The sequence below is a fragment of the Dipodomys merriami genome, unplaced genomic scaffold (genome assembly GCF_024711535.1).
Source record: "Dipodomys merriami isolate MVZ:Mamm:240054 unplaced genomic scaffold, mDipMer1.0.p SCAF_146, whole genome shotgun sequence".
Lineage (NCBI taxonomy): Eukaryota > Metazoa > Chordata > Mammalia > Rodentia > Heteromyidae > Dipodomys > Dipodomys merriami.
In genome coordinates, this window is record NW_027202782.1 from 1,074,632 (window position 1) to 1,096,974 (window position 22,343).

The following is a 22,343-nucleotide window of genomic DNA, read 5'->3' on the forward strand; positions in this document are numbered from 1 at the left end:
CGTTTATATGATACAGACAGGAAGCTGTGAACCAGGAGCAGTCAGAGAGTAAGAAAGAAGGCATGGACTATAGATGACCAAATCAAAAATTCAGTCAGTGAGTTGAAAAAATAAAGACTAGGAATCTCCCAGAAAGTAAAACAAACAAATAGAAAATAGTGGAATGTAAAGTAGGAAATTAGAACACTAGGGGTTTATTCCAGGATGTGCACCTTCTGACAAAAAGAAATTTTGGATAGGAAAGAATAATAACTGAAGGGAAACAAATGATCCTGCAGATAACACAGGAATGCTTCTAAGAAAGGAGGATTTGAATTTGCAGATGAATGGGCCACCATGGGAAAAAAAAAAGATCTCCATTGGCCCACATCCCTGTGACATTTCAAAACAGAGAAGATTCCATGTTTTTAATTAATTAACTAGTTTTTGGTGCTAGGAGTTAGACTCTGGCTTTGCATATGCTAGATAAATGCTCTGTCAGTAAGCCACACCTTCAGCTCTGGCATCTGATATGTAAAAAGTTAGTAAAAGGTTCAAGAATTGCATGCATTTCCCACAACTTCAGATGCCAAAACACAAGGCTTTCAAAATTCTGAGGGAAAATGTTTTTCAACCTGATGTTCTATGCACCAGTAAATGACAACTTAGAGGTAAAAGTGGAATAAAGATATTTTCAGATATGCAATATGAAAAAATGTTCCTTCCAGGGTCCTCTGTGTCAGACATGTCCTGGAGGATGTGCTCCAACAAAGAAGTAAACCAAAGAAGGAGTCAAGAAGTAAACAAGTTTAGCTGTGCTGTCAACTTTGGAAAAAGTATCCCAGTTTACCATGTTGAGTTGGCATTGTACAGAAAGTAATAGTCATATTGGTCTAGAAACATTAAACTTAATTTTTCTATTTGTACAGGGGTAAATGCACTGTATTAAATATGTAAGATCTTATCTACATGGGTTTGATTATAGAAACTAATAAAGTATTCTCTAAATAAAAAACAGAAGAACATAGGAGTTGTAGAGAGGGATGAGGAGAATTCTGATTGATGTGGGCTTTGAGCTTAGTAAGTGATGCTCCAAATTGGGCACTGTTCTGATAATATCAGTTGTATAATGCAAATCCTAGAACTCTGGGACTGCTAGTGATTGCAGATGACCATTAAGCTCCACAAGGCCCTGTGGGCTGAGGTTATGTACTAGTCAAACTGACAAGGTTCAGAAGCAGGATACTGTAGTCTGTTCTGCCAGCTAAGGTGGCTCTCTGCTCATCTGATGGAAGACAAGACCCTAGGATATAAGGATTTAGAAAAGCAGAAGAGTCAGTGGAAGGCATTCCTAGCATGGAGCTTGTCAATTAAAAGCACCTGGAAAAACCAAATGAAGCTAATGACTGGGGCCCATGACTATTTCTCTGTAAGCCTTTGAGTCACTCACAGGAACTTTCTGCCAAGAGCTTAAATGTGTGGAGATGGATGGATAGATGAATGGATGGACATGGTTATAAGTGGATGCATGTATGGATAAATGGATGGAAGGGAGTGGACATATAGATAGTGGTTGACATATAGATAGTGGTTGATCAGACTGGTGTGTACACAAATAGGGTGGATGGATAGAGGATGGATGGACAGATGTTAATTGATGAATGCATGATATGCAATACTATTTAGGGTGGAGTTCGTTTTCTCTTCGAATTAAATAATTAAGAAGGCAAGAAAGTGTTTAAAGGAAACTGAGGACATTCATTTAAGAGTGAAAGGAGAACTGGGAGCAGGTGGCTCATTCATACCTGTACTCCTACCTACTCAGGAGGCCGAGATGTGAAAGCATATGGTTCTAATCCAGCCCAGGCAGGAATGTCTATGAGACTCTTATCTATAATTAACCACCAAAAAGCCAGAAGTAGAGTTGTGTCTCAAGTGGTAGAATGCTAGCCTTGAATGAGAAAGTTCAGGGACAGCACCCAAGCCCTGAGTTTAAGCCCTAGAACCTACACACACACACACACACACACACACACACACACACACACACACACACACACACACACACACACACACACACACTCATAAGGAAAGAAGGAAAAAGGTAGTAACAAAACAGTCCTTCCAAAGAGTGGGGAAACCCAAGGTAGGTATAGACAATCTTTTTGTCTGGGCCTGCCATATATATGACCTTCCTTCCCCTTCCTCTTGAGGGAGTGCATTTTCAGTTTGATTGATTATAACCAGTATCCATGCACGCTGGAGTCTTTTCTGATTGGACGTCCCTCCTGGCTGCCTGAGCCTGGACGTTCCCTTCTGATCCCCCAATCCCTTGGAGCACAAGCTTATCTTCTTCCACCTTTCCTTTTGTAAAGTGCATGTGTCAGAGTATTGGAACCTGCATGGCCTGATGGGAACAAAGCTTTTTGTGTCATTGTTTCCTGCCATATTAGCTGCTTTCCCAGTTGCTATTTTCTACCCCTAATTGCATATCAGCTAACTTTCTCTCAGGCAGATATATGGATATTTGTTGATAGTAGAGTAGGAGTTAAAGGGCTTTGGATATCAATAGGCCTTGGTTTGAGGCCTGTGTATAGTGTGAGTTGTATATATTGTCTCTTCTCTGAGCTCTCTGAGGGACTTGTAATCTATACAGTGCTAAATTCAGTGCCTGGCACATAGTAAGTTCAAAAAATGAGAGTTGTTGATATTTTCCTTGACCAGAAAGGAGGCTGTCTTACAATGGTTTCCTCTCTTTCATAGAAAACTAGTTCCTGATGGCCTTTGGGAAGCCATGTGGTTTGAGTGACTTGCACAAATCAGCCTTCTGTCAGGTTTCTGTAATTGGTTCAAGGATGTATATGTGATTTAAGTGGTCCAATCAGAAGGAGCCTCAAGTTGCAGGGAATGCTACCTTGTTTGTTTCTCCTTTCCCCCAGTGCTGGGGATCAAATCTCAGGCATCTTGTTTTTCTTATTGGGTCTCGGCACCAAGAAAACTGTATTCTGATGGCTGTTGCTGGCAGACAAATGGGAGCCCCAGCCCCAGGATAAAGCTGATGTTACAAAAAGCAAAGTACAGACAGAAAGAAACAGTGTTAAGCTGATAGATGATTCCTCTTGGAGAAAGTGAGTGATCTCTAGATTTGTCAGTTACTGGGCCAATTAGTACTTTATCTTATTTTTTTACTCTTTGGTACAGTACTTTTCACAGCATGAACTCAGGATCTTCAGCTCTCCCGTAACTTTTTTGCTCAAGGCTGTCACTCTATCACTTGAGCCACAGCTCTACTTAGGAGTTTTTTGCTGTTTAATTGGAGATTGAGTCTCTTGTCCATCTGGGTTGTCTTGGAACCATAAACCTCAGATCTCAGCTTCTGGAGTATCTAGGATTACAGGCATGAGCCACCAGATCCCAGCCAATTTCCCTTATCTTTAAAGCATATCTGAGCCAGAATTTCTATCCCAGCAGTTGAGAATATCTTGCTCCAGAAAGGAAACCAGAAAGAGGACACATACATGGATTGTCTGGAAGATAAAACATTCAGTGTTGGTTTAGAACCAAATTATAAAAGGCTTTAGATGTCAGAAATTGCACCTAAATTTTAGCTATTCCTAACCATTTGGTAGATAAGAAAATTGAGGCCTGAAGGGTTCAACATCAGGCAACTTGTGGAGCTTCTGACCCTCAACTGGATGCTCCTTCCTATACATCTAAGAGTATTACACCATGGAGAAACATACCCCATCCAAGGGTGACAAATCCTTGCAGGCACTTCTTTTCTGAGAAGAAGGAAATGGCCAGGAGTGTGTGAAGGTAGAGGCCTTCCACCAGCAACCAGGCATAGTTGGCCATGATGCAGTACTGGAAGAAGATCATGACCAGTTTACAGCCCACCTGGACAGAAAGAGGCAGGTAAGCCCAGACTCGGTGATGGGGGTGAGCCCCAAAGAAAGCAATCAGATGCAACAGGAGGCAGGAGGCAGACCACAGAGACCTCTGGTAATACGAGGAGGGGCCAGAAGATAAGTCTCCTGACATTCAACCTGTGTCTCTTATTCCATCCTGGAGAGACATAGATCCTATTAGAAGCACTTCTCAGTCTCACTCAGAAACACCACACAGACACATGGGTACATGGGTGCATGGGCACTTGTTTCCCCACCTCCTCCCTGAACCAGGAGCACTACAAACAAATGTGAGAGTGGTAGGAAGTGACAAGCACTTTGGCTATACCAATCTAAAAAACAAAACAAACTCCTCAATTTCTCAGCTTCCTTTGTGGTTATGTGTGATCAGATGACATAGCCAATATTTTTCCTTTGACCTACCTTCTTGCCCAGTACATGAAAGGAACCTAGAGCTGGAGCAGCCATATTTGCAATCATGTGATGTAAAATCTGCAGTCAAAGGTCTATATTACATTTATGGAAGAGTAGAAAGAGGGGAAGGTTATGTCCTCTACAATACCTCACTGTTTACTTCTAGATTCCTATCTGGGGGCTGCTTATATGAGCAACTATCCTTATCTGTGGAAAACACTGATGAATTACTCTCTGTTATTTGCAGCAAAAGAGATTCCCCAGATGACACAGAGTTAATGTAGTGGGCTAGGGGTCACCTGGGCATTTGAATTTAGCAAACTGCACAAATCTGTATATACAGTCATACTGGCACAAGCTCTTGTTTGTTTGTTTAAGTCAATCCCAATCCTTTTCAAACTTGGTCATCTCACTTAAAAAAACAAAAATCAACCTCAATCTTCTCCAGTCTTGCTCATCTGTCTACAGCTAGGAGCTGACAGGAGTCTGCGAAAGAGGAGTCTCATTTCGGCTCTACTGCTAGAGTGGCTAATTCATTCCTGGACGCTGGAGTTAAAGACAGCCCCACCACTTCCCAACAAATACATGACTCTGGCTTTGTGTTCTGAGCGGAATCTCCCAGAACTTCCAGCCTTGGCCCCTTTCCCCATCCCCAGCAGGAACCTGGGGGAAGGGCAACCATGTTACACGCTCTCCAGAGTTGGGCTGGGGAAGGGAAGGCAGGCCCGATGGTACCCCAGGACACCCAGGCCTGTTACCCGGTGGGGATCGCAATAGGTGACGTCATCCGAGGAGAAGAGCACAGCATCCTTGATGAAGTTGGACAGGGCCCTCAGGATGAAGGACACGAACAGGTGCATGTGGATGTAGTTGCGGGTGCAGTGCAGCCTCCTGCTGGGGAGAATGCAGGGCTGCCATGCCACAGTGGGAGAGGCTGACGCGCAGCCAGGACCATGCATGCGCAGTTAGTGCACTAGCGCAAAGGAGGCCCTGTCAGTCGCTGCAGGTCATGCCTCTCTGTTAGCAGAGAGCTCACCAGGGCCCCAGGGGTCCACAAGCGTTCTAGGGGCCCAGAGCATTCTGTGGAATACTATGGTTTGGAAATAACTGGCAAGGGTTGTAGGGACAACATATATTCTGTCCTAACCTACAGTCCTAATCTCCAGCCCCAGAAAGTTTCCTATATGTGTAAGACCCGATGTTACTTGTTCCCCTTCTTCTGGCACTAGGAACATGACTTTTTATGAAGAATCCTTCCAGTTCCAGATAAGGATCGACTCCACCTTCCTTGCTCTCAGGACACACTTGACCAATCAGACTGCTCCATCCCTGGTCATAAGGATTGGCTCAGAAATGGGTATGTGGTCTAAGGTGGACCTAGACTCAGAGACGAAGAGGATTTTTGCTCTGTTTTGCTGAGCTGTTAGAATGTGCTCCTGAGGCTGGTGGTGGTTGATATCTCTTCCATCCCTGCAGAGAGGCAGGCCGAAAATGGTGCCAATGCAGAGCAGAATAAAAGAGAGTGCCAGACCCAATGAGCATCTAGCCATGCCTAAAGCAGGCATCCCGACTGTGTCAAATACACAAGTCAGAGCATCTTTGTTTTCTAAAGCTGTTTCATAGTGGAATGCTGTCTCTTGCAATTGAGACTGACTAGTCTACCTGTAAACGGGAGGTGATACCTATTATATATTTTCATTATCATACAATAATACCTAGTATATAGAAATAATGCATGTAAAGCAACTGGGTGCACTGGGGCCTCGGGAATGTTTAGTAACTGTTGAATGAACAAAGGAACAAATATGGGAATGAATGCTGCCACAGGAACTTCCCTGTTGCACCACAGATAAGCTTTACATGGAGAGATGACAAAGCAACTCACCCAGACTTTCCTCTTTCTCTCCTGAACAATTAAGATGAGACCTAAAGCCAGTGCCCAGGGAGGGTTGTGGAGATGGAGAGCTACCAGCATATTCTCACCGGAAAGCACACAGGATGCTGAGGGCGGCCAGGAGCATCACCAGGGAGGAACTGTAGCCCACTGTGTACATGACCTTCAACTTCAGCAGATACTCGTGCTGCAGAGGAAGACACAGATCAGCCCCACCTGGCCATGGCTAGCTCTTCTATGCCTCAGTGAACCCATTCAGGCAGTATGAGCCCACCAGCCCTGTATTCTGTTCCCATACCAAAGGTGTGAATTCACACACTCAACACATCATAACCCCTTGGCTTTAGTAAAGTTCTTAGGGATCATCCAATGCCCACTTAGGTTTCTCCATCCTATGTGCAAGTCCCTAACTCACTTTCTGAATTCAAGTCTTTGCTTATGCATATCTCTAGAGACTCCCTACCTCTTGAGAAAGGTCATTTGGTGTACAACAGCACAAAGTATTAGATTTTTCTGGTGTGAAGTTAAAACCAGCTACCTTCTATACTGTATCTGGTGATAATTTTATGTTTTCTGGAGCCACTTACAATGAGCTGGATTTGTTACCAAGATTATATAGAAGCCTATAGTTTTCCAACTCATCTTTGGATTCATTTTCTATGCCTTTAGCCTCCTTCCACAGTCCTCTACCATCACATTCGGCTCCAATCTGTCAATGTTCTTCAAGAAGACTCCCAGAGCCTCGTAGCTGAAAAGCTCTAGGCATGTTCACTGACCAGGAAGAAGACGTGGGGGCCTTCACCTTCCTTCTGCAAAATGGGGATAATTAATCTACCCTACTGGGTTTGCTGGAAGAATCAATAAGATATCAAGCTATCTAGGCAAAGCCTGACATTCAGATCTCTTCTAATCGGGTGATGAACTCTACCATCCACCCTGTACCCGTAAGAGCTGGTATGAAGTCTGAGATCTGAGGTAGCTGCTAAACTCTGTGGCCTGCTCTCAGTTACACTGATGGAGTGCTGTGAGCAGCTGGCCATGCTGGAATGTTGAGAGTGTTGTGACCAGTCTGGGTGTGTTATTTTAAGAGACACATTAATAAGCCAGACACTTCTGGAGGACAGTGATTGTGTCATCTGAGCAAGGCATGAAAAGTTCAGGTATGTTGTACTCAGAGGGGAAAACAACTTAGGGATGAAAAACATTGGTATGACTGACATGGAGACAAAAGGTCAAGATTTTGTGTAGGAGCCTCAGTGGGGAGAAGTTATATGAAAGTAAGTAGATGTTGACACAGAGAAACCAAAGTTTCTTTGGCGGCAAGAGGTGACCTTCAACATGATGGCTGCTATAGGACACTGGCCTGACTCCTTTCCAAGAAGGCAGGAGCCACTTCTCAGGGAGGAAGGGATTAGACCTTAAGGGAAGTGACTTGCCTTAGGTTAATTAGATTCCTAGACTAATTAGATTAGATTCCTAGATTCCGTAGATAAATGGTCCCTAGAATTTCACACACCAAAGACGTGTGAGGTTTCCGAAAGCTGGGGGCCAACATGTCATCTTCTAATCTTGCCATATCCAAGATGAGCTCCATAGCGGGCAACACCAGTATCATCCTGGGGGTGCTTACCGCAGCCTGTAGGCATCTGAGGGGACTGGGGTGGACATACAAGGTGTACACAGGCAGGTGTGGCTGAGGTCACTGCCACCAGATGACCTCAGCCCAACTCTCCAGACTGCCTTCTGTCTGGAGGGTCTGATCCAGGAAGAGTCCTGCTCCCAGGAGTCCTCGTGTGACCCTTGGCCCTTCAGCTCTTGACATCTTCAGCTGTCCATTGCACCCCCCTTTTCATCCCCCCTCACCGAGAACTTGGGACCCAAGAGCCCCCCTGCCTATCTCTATTATAAACCTTGGCTGTGCCACCCCTGTCTCAAATCAGTTGGCAGCAAGAGTTTCCTGTAAGGGGCAGACAGTAAACATTTTAGGCTTTGGGTGCCATGCAGTCTGTTTCGCAACTACTCTGTCCTTGTCATCCAAAAGCAGTGGCAGGGTACAAATGAGCTTGGCTGTGTTCTGATAAAACTTTATTTACAAAAAACCAGGATGGACCTGGCAAAAAGGCTATAATGTAGTAGGCGTAACTAAGGATGCTGAACAGAAAAAGTGCACCTCCTAGGAAACACCCTCCTTAATGGGAAGGCAGCAGAAGACGAGAACAGAAAACTGGTTCTTTCAGAGGCTAACCTTGGTTGAAGCCCCATGTCTGCTACTTTATATGCATGTTCCTTCCCTCCTCCAATCCTCAGTTTCCTCATCTGCAAAATGGAACTTCTCCACGAACATATGAGCTTTTGTTCAATTATGTTCAAGAACTTTCAGGCTTATTTTGATATCTAATGTCATCCTCCATCAAGCAGCTGACCCGCTACAGACATTCCGAACAACAAATGCTTTGGGGAGGGGTAGAGGGTGCTGAGGATTGAACCTAGGGCCTTGGGCACAACAGCAAACATTGATCAAGCACTTTGGGGCTGCCTGACATCGTGCTGGGCACTGGAGAGCCTGGAAATAATTAACATTCCTTCTGATTTGTCACTGCAGGAACCCTACACCTAGATTCAGACTTGGCCTATAATAAGTGCTCAGTAAATGTTTGTTAAGTAGACAAATTCCTTTGAGGAGCTCACATTTAGGAAGAGGGATGGAGCCACACAGCAGACACTGGACATTTGAACATGACATGACAGGTCATAGTCAGGGGCCAGCTCCCAGTATAGGAGACCCTTTCTTGGGGAGGGGAAGTGAAGGCTGGACCACAGTGAAATGCTGAAAGCTATATACAATTCTGTGAGGAAAAGAGAGGAGGGAAAGTGGTGTTGGGACAGGAGGCCCTTGTGGGAGGAAGGATGCAGAGTATATGTGAGCTCTGAGAGACTGGGCTGTCCTGGGAAGGGACATACTTGGGCTGGACCTTGACAGGGACCCCTCCGGGGAGCATCTGGAAATCCTGAAGAAGAGCCACTCACCTTGAGATCAGAGTGAGTTTCCTCTTTTGGACTAGACCTGTCCCGCACCCAGCTCTGTCATTGCTTGTTAGAGCCGGAGGCTTTGTGGGCACACATTTATTGAGAAATCTCTATAGCCAGGAATACATTTCTGCATATCCATAAATCAACTCACTCAGGTTTCTTGACCAGCCTGTGTGGACAACACTATAACCCTCATTTCCAAGATCAAGAAACATTGGGCACCAATGACTCATGCCTATAATCCTAGCTGTGCAGGAGGCTGAGATCTGAGGATCACTAAGCCAGCCCTGGAAAGGAAAGTTTATGAGACTTATCTCTAATTAACCAGCAAAAAGCCAAAAGTAGATCTGTGGTTCAGGTGGTAGAGTGCTAGCCTTGAGCAGAAAAATCTCAGGGACAACTTTCAAGCCCTGAGTTCAAACTCCAGGACACAGACATACACAATCACACACACACACACACACACACACACACACACACACACACACACACACACACACACATACACACACACACACACAAATATATACATATGCGCTGAGGCACAGAGCAATTAGGTCCTCCCCAGCCCTACTGAGATCAAGTCTGGATTTCTTTTTTTCTTGTCGGTGCTGGGGCTTGAACTCTAGGCCTGGGTGCTGTCTCTCAGCTCTTCAGCTCACTTGAGCCACAGCGACACTTCTGGTTTTCTGGTAGTTACTTGGAGATAAGAATCTCACAGACTTTCCTGCTTGGGCTGGCTTTGAACCGTGATTCTCAGATCTCAACCTCCTGAGTAGCTAGGATTACAGGCTTGAGCCACTGGCACTGGGCAAAATTCTTTTATTTTTTAATATATATTTTTTATTTTAAAGATAAAGAGGGGTTACAGTTACATGAGTAAGGTGATGGGTACATTTCCTATCAAGCATTGTTACCCCCTCCTTTGTTTTTCCCTTACCATCCCTTTCCTCCCCACCTCCCCAAATCCTCCCTCCCCTTCCCCAACTCTGATTCATCAGCCTGGCTCTGAACACTTAGCATCCAATGGCACTTCTTCCAGTGTCTTGAGTAAATCCCTACAGTCTTGCAGTGTTATTTGACCCTGCTCATAAGGCCTGGGGTCCTCTTTCACTTCCTAGTTGATAGACCCAGGCCATGAAGCAGACCATTGAACTCCAGGTGGCCAGGGCAGGTGTGGGGCTGAGGGCAGCCCTCCAGATCCTTAGCTTTGATCCTGGCTTCCCATTCTCCTTAAGACCTCCCCAGCCCCCACCTACCCCCCTCCCAGCCCAGAATCAGCTTACCCGTTTATCATTGGAGGAATCATTCACGTTGACCCCACAGGCTAGGTCAGGCCTGGGGAAGGTTTCTGACCAGCCATCTTGGGTGCAGTTTCGGAACAGGGACCCTGTGGGTGTCAAGGTCCTGCACATGAACACTGACATCGGGCTGAAAATCCATGGTAACATGCAAAAAAAAATCCATGGTAACATGCAAACACCTCACCCATTTGGTGGATGGGGAAAGTGAGGCATACAGTACCTACATAACTTGCCTAAGACCCCTCAGTAGGAACTGGGGAAGGAGGATTCAAACTCTGGAATTCAGACTCCAGGGCCCTTACTCTCCCTCAGAGGTGGTATACTAATCCCCTTTCTTATTCTCTTGACCCCAGGTCCTGCCACCATGTAACAGGAGGGAACTGTGTGAGAAAAAGCATTCTTTTCTGTCAAACTAAAATGTATTTGGTATTGTGGACTGATCACTCCTGGAATTATTTATTTACTCCAGTTGTTAACTGTACTGCTTGTTACCAGCTATCCATGTTGGGTGTGTTAAAGAACTTAAAAATAGGGCTGGGAAGGTGGCTCAGTGGTAGAGCGCTTGCCTTGCATGCATGAGGCCCTGGGTTCGATTCCTCAGCACCACATAAACAGAAAAAGCCGGAAGTGGCGCTGTGGCTCAAGCGGTAGAGTGCTCTCCTTGAGCTGAAGAGCTGAGGGACAGTGCCTAGGCCCAGAGTTCAGGTCCATGACCGGTTAAAAAAAAAAAAAAGTTAAAAATAATAAACTGTAATTGCTAAGTGAAAAAAGAAAAGAAAAGTAAACCTTTGACAGGAATTAAAGAATGGCCCCCTTTCTAACCTTGGCAATGTATTACACTTAGCCTGTGAGCCTAACTCCTTGATAAGGAGGAAAGAGAATTTGGATTGGGAGAAAAGCCTAGCAACTGCCTTGCATGGACTGCCTGCTTAATTGTAGGTAGAGTAATGTCACCGCACCCTTTTGTGCGAAAATCAATTAATTGCCTTGATTGAAATCTCCTATATCTCTTGTATGTACATTCATTTCTGACGCCAGAGAACCATGCATTTCTAACACCTGGAACATCAGGGTGGTTGGTTAGGATGTGGCCACTCATACAATGAGCGCTGGTCAGGCTCTGTGGTTATAGCCCAGCTCCAAGGAAGTTTTCTTTTATCCCCAACCTCACACCCTGCTCACCTGGCCTTTTAGAAGCCATCAGAGTGAGGGCCACCAAGATGGACCCTCCCAGACAGCTGCCTTTCACAGATGGATGGAATTATTAGTCCTTTAGCCATGACAACAAGCTCTCTGTGGAGACAGCTGCTATTCTGGCTGCCAGTCCCAGCTTGGGGCTGCAGGCTGACCCTTCTTATCCCATGGGAAGTGGGTATCCTGCCCCCAGGCCTAGCCCAGAGGGCCCCCCCACCTCCTTGGAATTGCTGGACAGAAAGCCAATGAGTGGGACCCCTGCTGAGCTTCTGGTAGAGAAGAGGGAAGATATGCCCATTGCAGCTATGTGTGTTTGTGCATACTTGTACATATGCACATGTGTGAACACATGCTTATGAGCACATTACTGGGGATCTCATTCATTCAGGGCCTCTATGCTGAGCCCTTAATGGAGCTTTTAAAGCCAGAGCCAAAAACATGGAAAGGAAGCTGCCAGGCAGGAAGGAAGGCTTGCAGGCCTGAATGGCTTGTTGTATTCTGTGCTCCGAGCTGCCAAGGAAAGCCAGGATCTGGCTCCCCAGTGCTGGCCAGTATGCCAACCATCACAAGGTGAGGGCACAATCATTGAGTCCCTGTGGATGGAAATCCTGCTTGAGGGTCCCTGACAGCCTCAGCTGAACCTGGTTTGCTCTTTTCCCATGGCCCCATGAAGCTAGGCTGCCTGCCACTCAGAATTCAAGGATAAATGGGTTCCACTGAGCTGGAGAGGCCCAGCTAGATGGCTGTTCTAGAACCAACCATTGAGCTCAGCACTTTATGTTTGGGTTCTGATCCAGCCACCATAGTGCCTCAGTGAGGGGAGGGATGCCTGCTATACAGACCAGAAAACTAGTTTTGGACTCAGTGCCAAGCTAGCATGTATCCCATTGCTTTGGTCCTTCTACCTGGCCCTTTTGTGTGGTCCTAGAGGTGGTTTCTAGTTCTGGGATACTGTCCTTTGGACTCTGGAGATGCCCAGCCTCTGAAGGCTTGGGGGTGCCTGGAGTACAGGCTTAGAAGCAGCCAGATCAGAATTTGAAGTCCAGAGCTAGCTCTTGGCTATATGACCGCACATGCATGTGTCTCAGTACCGTAATAGGAAGTACCCTCCAGGGGAGAGGGAACAGGACACAGGCACAGGACATGTCCAGGTGGTGCCAGCACAGAATGTCACAGTATTAGACCAGGGCACATATTCCCCTTGGCCTTTCCAAAAGGGGGAGGAAATGGGTAAGTCATGGAGTCTTGAAGTTCAAGGGAGGAACCGGAAGTTATCAGACAGCGCATGCCCAGAGGACAGCTCTGTGTGGGCTCAGCCAGCACAGCCTATCTGTCTGTCAGTCTGAGGCTTCTCTTCATAGACCCAGCACTATCCCCAAGCGATCTGCATGTGACCTAGGCTTGTACCCAGAGCTGCTGCTAGGACAGAGCCCCAACTAAGGGAGCCACATTGCAGGACTGCCTGAGGTAGGGGGTTTCAGGGGTGTTTTCGACCCCCCCCAGTTCCCCTAGATTTCATTCCTAATAGGTAAGAGGTCCTTATACAGAGACCTACCTCCTCCACACACCTCGCTCCTCCCCCTTCCCCCATCAGTGCCTGCTCCCAGGGAGCTCTGAAACACACCAAGTGTGTTTGTGTATGCATAGACACACAAATTAGGAAGGAACTATCCAAGACTTTCATCTGGTTCTCAGATCTCTTGGTCCGGAAAGCTAAATGACCCATTGCTACTAAGCCAGAGAGAAAAAAGGTCCAGGGTAACCAACGCTGCCCAGAAATGTGTTCTTTTAAAATAAGGAATTCTAGAAGACCAAGTATCCTTTTAAGAATCAAAGGAATGTCTCCTAGGGGAATTTTCTAGGCCTGGCATGAGAACTATCCAGGGCAGAATGCAGCCGGCAGTTTCTCCAGTCACAGGGACGTCGATCTGGCCCAACCCATATGGGAGTGGGAGTGGGGTGGGGGTGAGGGTGGGGTGCCTGGGAAATCATTTATTTATGAATCACTTCTAGAATTTATTTCTTTTCGCTCAAAACGAAAGTTCCACGCCAGGTGCCAGTGACTCATACCTATAATCCTAGCTACTCAGTATGCTGAGATCTGAGGATTAGGGTTCAGTCAGTGCCAGCAGGACAGTACAGGAAGCATGGCTCAGTGTAGATATGCAATCCTGTAGCGACACCATGTGGTAAGAAGATGAAACTGCTGCAGAACAAGGCATAGGGAGCCCAGATGTCCATCCTCAAGGCACTCAGACAAAGACTTGTTCAGTGGGTTTTAATCATTTCAAGGATGAGGGTCTTAATAGGGGAAAAAATGGGCTTCTAGTTAGTGATGCCGGAAGAAGTTCAGAAGTGGAGAGAGACATGACAGGCTGGCACACAGGTCAGCCTGGGGCCACATGTGCTAGCTCCTCCTGCACGGTCTGCGAGGATAGGAGGGGTTGAAGAAGAAGGCAGCTTTGTTCCACCAGGAACTCCGGGCCATCATGTGCTGCCTTCCTTCCACAGAGACAAGAGCAACAGAGCCAACCAACTACAAACTGAAACATCCAAAACTGTGAATCAAAATAAACCTTTCCTCTTTGGGTTGAAACTTTTGCCACAGTAATAGAAAGTTGATTAACATAGTCTCCATGGTCACCCTTCCTTGCCTGGCTTTGGAAGACTGATGGGCCCTGGGGTCAAATCACCCATTCTTTGATTTGTTCTTGTTTGAGTGCCTCATTGGTTGACTGTTCCTGCCCTGCTTGGGTGATGGAGAAAGCATCAGAGCCAGGCCAAAGCAAGGACCCCATTGAGAGCAGGGGCTATTGAACCTTCCTTACCTTCTGTCAGGATCACCCTGACTATAGGGCTAGAGATATACTTGGACCATGACCTCAAAGACAGAGCACCATATCTGAAAGTAGAAATCAAACTTGATTCTTAGTTTCTCCATCTATTTCTGTGAGTGTTAGGTAAACCTCTCTTAGTGTCAATTTTTACTACTAACTTTGTTTGTGTTTGATATTGGGTAGACCAGGTCTCATTATGTTCCTGCCTCAGCCTCATGAGTGTTGCGATTACAGGTGTGCACTACCCCACCTGACTATTTTTATTGCTTTTGTTTTTGTTTGCCAGTCCTGGGGCTTGAACTCAGGGCCTGGGCACTGTCCCTGAGCCTCTCTGTCCTCAAAGCTAGTGCTCTACCACTTGAGCTACAGTGCCACTTCTGGCTTTTTCTGCCTTTGTGGTACTGAGGAATTGAACCTAGGGCTTCATGCATGTGAGGCAAGCACTCTACTACTAAGCCACCTCCCCAGCTCCTATTTTTATTACTCTACAGAGTTGGAGGGCTAGTAGGTGAGGAGAAAAGGTATGTGACATGAAGGGATATTGTGATGACTTGAATGAGCTCATGTGAAGATCCCTGGCATGTGGTCAGCCTTTAACCAAATTAGTAAATTAAGAAAATCCTCACCAACTGCAGCTGACCTCAGATAAGGAGTCGCCATGAGGTCAGGATTCTCGAAAGATCACAGTTTATATCAGAAGGGCCTGGAGGAAGTGAGCCTTCTGAAGGTGAGCTGCTTGGTAGCCTCCAGAAATGGAGGAGGGGTGTTTAGAGCAAGGCTGAGAGGGCAGACACATGGGAGGGGGCAGGGAGAAACAATTACAGCCCTGATCTCTGTGTGTGTGTGTGTGTGTGTGTGTGTGTGTGTGTGTGTGTGTGTGTGTGTGTGTGTGTGTGTGTGTGTGTACGCGCGCACGCCAGTACTGGGGTTTGAACACCAGACCTGGATGTTGTCCCTTAGATTCTGCACTCAAGGCAGCTCTACCACTTGAGCTATAATACCTCCACTTCTGGTTTGGGGGAGGTTAATTGGAGATGAGTCTTATAGACTTTTCTACCCGGGCTGGCTTCATACAGTGATCCTAAGATCTCAGCTTCCTGAGTTGCCAGCTCCTGGCAGGGCTAGTTGATTTTTGTTTTTGTTTTTGACACCTTCTCCAGGACATTACCTCCTACCCCCTTCCTGTGGACCCTGAGAATTGAGCCTCCCACATGCCCAAGCAAGTCTCACCCCAATTATTTCACCCCCTGTGTGTCCCTACATCCTGGTCTCCTGCCTCTGGGCTGAGCCAGCATCCAGGGACTTCCCAGGGGGGCTCTCTTCAGGCCCTGGGCCTGGGTACCGTTTCTGCCGGTGAGCATCTGGAAGAATCTGGGGCACTCCACTTCCACAATCTGTCCTGGTGCAGATGAGGGCCAGCAGCTCATGTTGTCCCACAGCCCCTCACAGCCTGTGGGAAGAACCACAGCACAAGACTGAGACGAGGCACGAGCCACGGGCAGCCCTTCCCCCACCGCTTCCCACCTGCTTCTCCCCCAGGTCTCATCAGATAATTCCTAAGTCCAACTGAGGACTGACTTCTCAAACGTCAACTTTTTGTTTGTTTGCAGAACTTGAGCTCAGGAGCCAATGTTGTCTAGTGAATGCACTTATTGTTTGTCTCTTCTGGGCCTGGGACTGTGACATTAAATGGTAGAGATGGAGAAACAAAGTCTCTCATGGAGGCTCACAAAGGCCTCAAGTTATGTTAAATAACTTATAGTACTGGGACTCACTCCTGGCTGTTCCAATCATGGTGCACCCTGGATCAAGGACTCAGGGCACCCCCAACGTGTACACAAACAGGCCTACGTGCAGGGAGTCCCAGGGAATTGGTCTGGGTGGGCCCCAGCCAATATCATGTGAAGCTTTTCAAGTAATTCTAAAATGATGAGAAGACTTGTCCCATTCATCTTGAACTTCAGATTCTCTTTGGGGGCTCAGACCAGAGGTGGAGACTGAGAGTGGGTGTTTCTCACCAGTTCCTGCATGGTTTGGCTGCCACTGGTGCCGGACCACACTGCCCGGCCCACTAGATCAGTCACCACGGCAGCTCACAGTGCTCTCCTTGAAAGAGCTCACAATGGCCCAGGAGAATAGACTCAGAATAAAAGTCATAAAAAATGAAAAATGCCCAGCAGCCAATAAACTCCTTTCCATTTGTTTCTTTTCTATTTTTAAAGTCCCCAGCAGAGCATCTGTCCCAAAGCAAACACACAGCACCCTCAACTTCCTATCTCCAGCTTTGGGGGACAGAAAGAGGGCTCTACAGGCAGGTTTAAGGAAGGAGGAAGGGTGACCTGGGTGATCAGGGTGGCATCTTGGCTATTTCCACATTGCCCCAGCCTAGCCCATGCCTGGCACACAGTCTTCTGCCAGCTGGGAATTCATCCCATGTTCACCCTCCAGACCCTCCATTTCTCATCAAGCTCAGATGCCCTCACAGTATCCTTGAGGCTGTTTCTGGAGCAGTGGGACCGACTGCCATGATGGGGCCAGGCTGGACTGGGCCATGGAGATGACAGGTGCTTTTCCACGCTGCTCCTGTTACCTGCTGAGGGTGAGACCAGCAGGGAGCCTGCAGCTCTTCCTGCCCTTGCCCCAACAGTGACATGTCCTCCTGTAAGTCACTCTTTCCTCCACCTGGGGACCCTCACAGCTATCTCCCAGGTACCTCTCCACCCTCTCCACCTATCCTTCTCTTCTTCAAGACCCCGTAGTGGTTCAGGACAGACTCTGCACAGCAGCCTGTCTGCAGCTTCATTGCACCTCCTTTTACCTCCCTCCATCCTCATCTGCCAGCCCCAGGCCAGCCATGGGTATGCCTGGGATGCTGTCCTCGGCTTCTCCATTGACCTGATGTGTAGACTTAGGTCCAGAAGACAACTGCTCTCCCTTGTGACTGCTGCACTGCACACAGCAGCGGTGGTTGGGCAGAGACTGAGCTCACTCAAGTCCTCTAGGGCTTCAAAGGCATTTAAACCCATGCTGCAGGCACAGCTGGAGCCTGGGGCCATTGACCTCTAAAGCAGGGAGCATAAGCCACTCCAGAACGCACAGACTGGGGAGGAGTGAGCTCCCCATCACTGAAGATATTCAAACAAGACTGGGAGAAAAGTCAGGTGCTGGATGGAAGCTGGAATACAAGGAATGAAGGATCTTCCTAATCCTGGGACTGAAGCAGCTGTGTCCTCCGAATAGTCTGTGCATCTCCCACCCAGCTCCTGAGCACCAGGGGACTGGAAGCTAAGTCCTCCCTTCCCGGTGACTAGATGACCTGTAACCCTCTCAGGAAAGTCCCCATGTGCACCTCAATCCCCCACACCCCTGGCATCTCTCTGTCTCTGTCTCTCTGTCTCTGTCTCTGTCTCTCTGTCTCTGTCTCTGTCTCTGTCTCTCTGTCTCTCTGTCTCTCTGTCTCTCTCTGTCTCTCTCTCTGTCTCTCTGTCTCTCTGTCTCTCTGTCTCTCTCTGTCTCTCTCTGTCTCTCTGTCTCTGTCTCTCTTTCTCTGTCTCTCTCTGTCTCTCTCTGTCTCTCTCTGTCTCTCTGTCTCTGTCTCTGTCTCTGTCTCTGTCTCTGTCTCTCTCTCTCTCTCTCTCTCTCTCCCTCCTCTCTAATGGAAAATTCTTCTTGGGAAGGTCAAGGTTATCAGTCACTCAGTCATTCCCAACTCAGTGGTAATGAGTTTTATTAGACTGGATTATGAACTATAAAATGGTCAAGATTTTAAAGCTGAAGATCTGGGCTGAGTCCTGGTGATATGGGCAATCTTAGGCCTCTCAGAGATTTAGTGGCTCATCTAGAAAATGGGGAGGGTAATAGTGCTGATGGTACAATTTTTTTTTTTGGGTCCGGGCGTGGGGCCTGAACTCTGGGCCTGGGCGCTGTCCCTCAGCTCTTCAGTTCAAGGCTAGTGCTCTACCACTTGAGCCACAGCGCCACTTCCGGCTTTTTTCTTTTTGCTTATGTGGTGCTGAGGAATTGAACCCAGGGCCTCATGCATGCAAGGCAAGCACTCTACCACTGAGCCACCTTCCCAGCCCCGGTACAATTATGTTTTGTTGTGGCTTATTTTTGTTGTTGGTGGTGGGTGTTTTGTTTTTTTGGTCTTGAACTCTGGGCTTGGGTGCTCTCCCTCAGTTCTTCAGCTCAAGGCAAGTGCTCTACCACTTGAGCCACAGCACCACTTCTGGTTTTCTGGTGGTTACTTGGCAATAAGAGTCATGGACTTTCCTGCCCAGGATGGCTTTGAACCGCAATCCTCAGATCTCAGCCTCCTGAGTAGCTAGGATTACAGGCGTAAGCCTCCAGTGCTCAGCAATGGTACAATTATTTTAAACACTAAAAACTTTGCAAGCATGGTACTCAGTAGACACTAATGAGGAAAATGAACTATGCAACTTGTGCACAGGGATGGGAGGAGGAAACTGGGAGAAAGAGAAGGAAGGGGTGACATTGTCCAAAGAGAAATGTACATGATCATTACCTGACTTATGAAATGGTAACCCCTCTGAACATGTTAATAATAACAATAAAAGTATATTTTGAAAAAGAAATAAAAGCTGCCTGAAATGTTATATAAATTAAGTTTACTTCTACAGAATGAGTCAAGGTCCGTTGGGCTAGGAGGGGTTGGGCAGAGGAGAGCCGTGGGCAGTTGAGGGTCCCAGGTAAGGGAAGAGAGAGGTATGGCAGCACCAGAGTATGAGGAGCTGTGGGATCCAGCAGGAGCCAGCATGTGTGAAGTGCTGATGCCCACATACCGTGGATGACGCTAGAGACCCTTGCTCCCAAAGAGGGAAACAGGCAGAGAGGAAGGGTTATACATTGTATTTTGATGCCCAGAATTGGAACTCCAATTTGCAATTAGCAATTTGCCAGGAGCTGGGAGAGGAAAGGAAGGGGAGCAGATCCTTAGTGGACTTGGAGCTTTATTGAGGGGTGATGAGAATGTTTTGGAAGTAGAGAGAGGGAGTGTTTGCATAGCATTGTGGGTGCACAACCATCATGGGATTGATTGTGCTTACAAACGTGTGGGTGCGCTCGTGTGCACACGCACGAGTGCCTGTGGTACTGGCTCTTGAATTCAAGGCTTTACATTCTGGCTTAGCTTTTTAGCTCAAGGCTGGCACTCTGTCACTTGAGCTACCCCTCCACTTCTGGCATTTTACTGGTTAACTGCAGTTAAGTCTCTTGATTTGTCTGCCTAGGTTGGCTTTGAATTTCAGTCTTCATATCTCAGCCTCCTGAGGAGCTAGGCTTACAGGCATGAGCCATTGGCACCTGGCTGGGTTTGTACTTTTTTTTGGTCTTGGGGCTTGAACTCTGGGCCTGGGTGCCGTCCCTTAGCTTCTTTTGCTCAAGGCTAGTGCTCTACTACTTATGACTTTTTCTGTTTATGTGGTACTGAGGAATAGAATCCAGGGCTTCACACATGCTAGGCAAACACTCTACCACTAAGCCAAACTCCCAGCCCAAGATTGTACATGTTTAAGTGGCTGATTTAAGGTTGTATGAATTTTACCCAATGAACAAAGTTCAAAATCATTTAGGCCTGTTTCCTGCTACTCAGGCTTGGATTGGGCAGAGCCAAGAAGAAACAGGGCTGGTGTGCTCTCACTTGAAGGTGAGGGCACCGAGCCTCAGGCAGGACCAGAGTCTTGCTGGAAATCACATAGTACCTAAGTGATAGCATAGGACACAAGCCCAGGGCTCAGTCTGCAAGACTGCCACCACCCTTCTTCCAGAACAATCTTTCCCTAGGGAGAGCCAGAGCCCTTCTGTCAGCCGGCTGTGAGGAGGGTAGTAGCTTCTATAAACAGAGTAATAAATATCCCCTTGAGCAAGCCATGCAGCTATTAGGGTGACCCTGAAATGTTCCCACAAAAGCCTGGAATGGCCTTGGCCAGTGAGCCCAGAATAGCTGAAGAGTTAATTTTTTATCTGTGAATGGCACTTCCTGCAACTTGTCTGGCTTTCCAACATTAACCTCCTCCCCAGGGAGGACAAGCAGTTTAGCCATTAACCCTGGCTCCCCGGGGGTGAGACCCCCACCCCTCCATGGATCAGGGCCAATGGAGGACCCTTTGGCTGAGCTCCCAGGGGACCCGCTGGGTGCCAGGCCTGGGTGAGGAGCACAGGGCTGAACTTGATCCCAGAACCTCTGTTTCAACTCCTCCAGGGTCATGTGTAAGACTCAGGACATGGTCCTGATGAAGATCTCCCCAACTGCTCTGCCTGCATTTCCTGACCACCCCCCCCCCACATACACACAAAAGGAAAAGCCCCTGTAAGAGTTGCAGGAATTGAGTCTACTCCTTGCATCGTGGAAGTCTGGAGGGCACCTGAAGTTTGTAGGAGACCCCAGCCAGCAGGATCAAGTCAGAGGCTGAGTCCCGATGCATAGAGCTGGCTCAATGCTCTTGTGGGCGGTCCAAGGAGAACCGGGGCTTCATCTCTGCCTGCCTGAGAGCAGCTGGGGGCATTCACCGGTGGAGCCTTGGCTGCCTCCAAAGCCATGCTTAACTCTCACTCTTCCCTGGACACCAGATCTCTTGCTTTCTCCTTGCTTTCTTCCTGCTCTCCATTGAGTTTCTGCACTTTATTAATTCAGTAAGTCAGTCAACAAACACCCAGTGCTTGGCCTGTACAGGCTCACTGTCAAGCACTGGAAAAGAAGAGAGAAGCAGCCCCACTTCTATCTGTGGTCCCGTAGGGACAGTCAGGCAAACTTATCTTCACAGTGCAGTGCAGAGATGCCAGGAGGAACGGAGGGTCTTACAGGAATCAGAGGTCAGCTAGACCAGAGGAGTGATAGGCATGCAGGGCATGGTTTCTGGAGGTGTCTAAAATGGCCAGTTATTGGCAAACTGGAGAAGAGAGGGAATGGTGTTTTGGCAGAGAGATTCATACGTGCAAAGGCCAAAGGCATAGAAGGAAAGGGTAGAATTGAGAAACTGCAAGCCATCAACTGAGTGGTGGTGTCTGCTTTCATTTAGAACGAAATAGAATAGCAGAGAGACGCATGCTTTCTTTCTCTTTCTCTTTCTCTCTTTTTCTTTCTCTCTTTCCCTTCCTTCCTTCCTTCCTTCCTTCCTTTCTTTCTTTCTTTCTTTCTTTCTTTCTTTCTTTCTTTCTTTCTTTCTTTCTTTCTTTCTTTCTTTCTTTCTTTCTTTCTTTCTTTCTTTCTTTCTTTCTTTCTTGGTCATGGGGCTTGAACTCTGGGCCAGGCGCTGTCCCTCAGCTCTTCAGTTCAAGGCTAGCGCTCTACTATTTGAGCCACAGCACCACTTCCAGCTTTTTCTGTTTATGTGGTGCTGAGGGATCAAACTCAGGGCCTCATGTATGTGAGGCAAGCACTCTACCACTGAGCCACTTTCCAAGCCCAAGGATTTTTTTTTGCCAGTCCTGGGGCTTGAACTCAGAGCTTGGGCACTATCCCTGAGCTTTTGCTCAAAGATAGCACTCTACCACTTGAGCCACAGTGCCACTTCCAGCTTTTTCTGTTTATGTGGTACTGAGGAATTGAGCCCAGGGCTTCATGTATGCTAAGCAAGCACTCTACCACTAAGCCACATTCCCATTCCAGTAAGATACTTTCAACAATCACATTTTTTTTCTATTTGATTTGAGAAAGAACTGGAAATGGAAGTTGTTTTCCACTCTACAGGCGCCCTACCACTTGAGCCATGCCTCTAACCCTGTTTTTTTGTATAGACTTGAATTCAGAGCCTTGAATTCTTTC

The 22,343-nt window shown here is 47.3% G+C and overlaps 1 protein-coding gene across 4 annotated transcripts in view; it reads right to left on the bottom strand.

Moving 5' to 3' along the window:
- The window catches only part of Sctr (secretin receptor), a 70,111-nt gene that overhangs the window by 20,896 nt on the left and 26,872 nt on the right, over positions 1–22,343 (bottom strand). For all 4 annotated transcript variants that reach the window (XR_011371784.1, XM_070021858.1, XM_070021857.1 and 1 more), the window contains exons 3-7: positions 15,903–16,010; positions 10,512–10,615; positions 6,285–6,382; positions 5,060–5,192; positions 3,723–3,876 (exon numbers count right to left, since the gene is read on the bottom strand). Coding sequence is in view for 3 of the 4 variants with exons in the window: in XM_070021858.1 (XP_069877959.1) it covers positions 3,723–3,876; positions 5,060–5,192; positions 6,285–6,382; positions 10,512–10,615; positions 15,903–16,010 (597 nt within the window). In the remaining variant the exon portion in view is untranslated. The remainder of the gene's footprint in view (positions 1–3,722; positions 3,877–5,059; positions 5,193–6,284; positions 6,383–10,511; positions 10,616–15,902; positions 16,011–22,343) is intronic.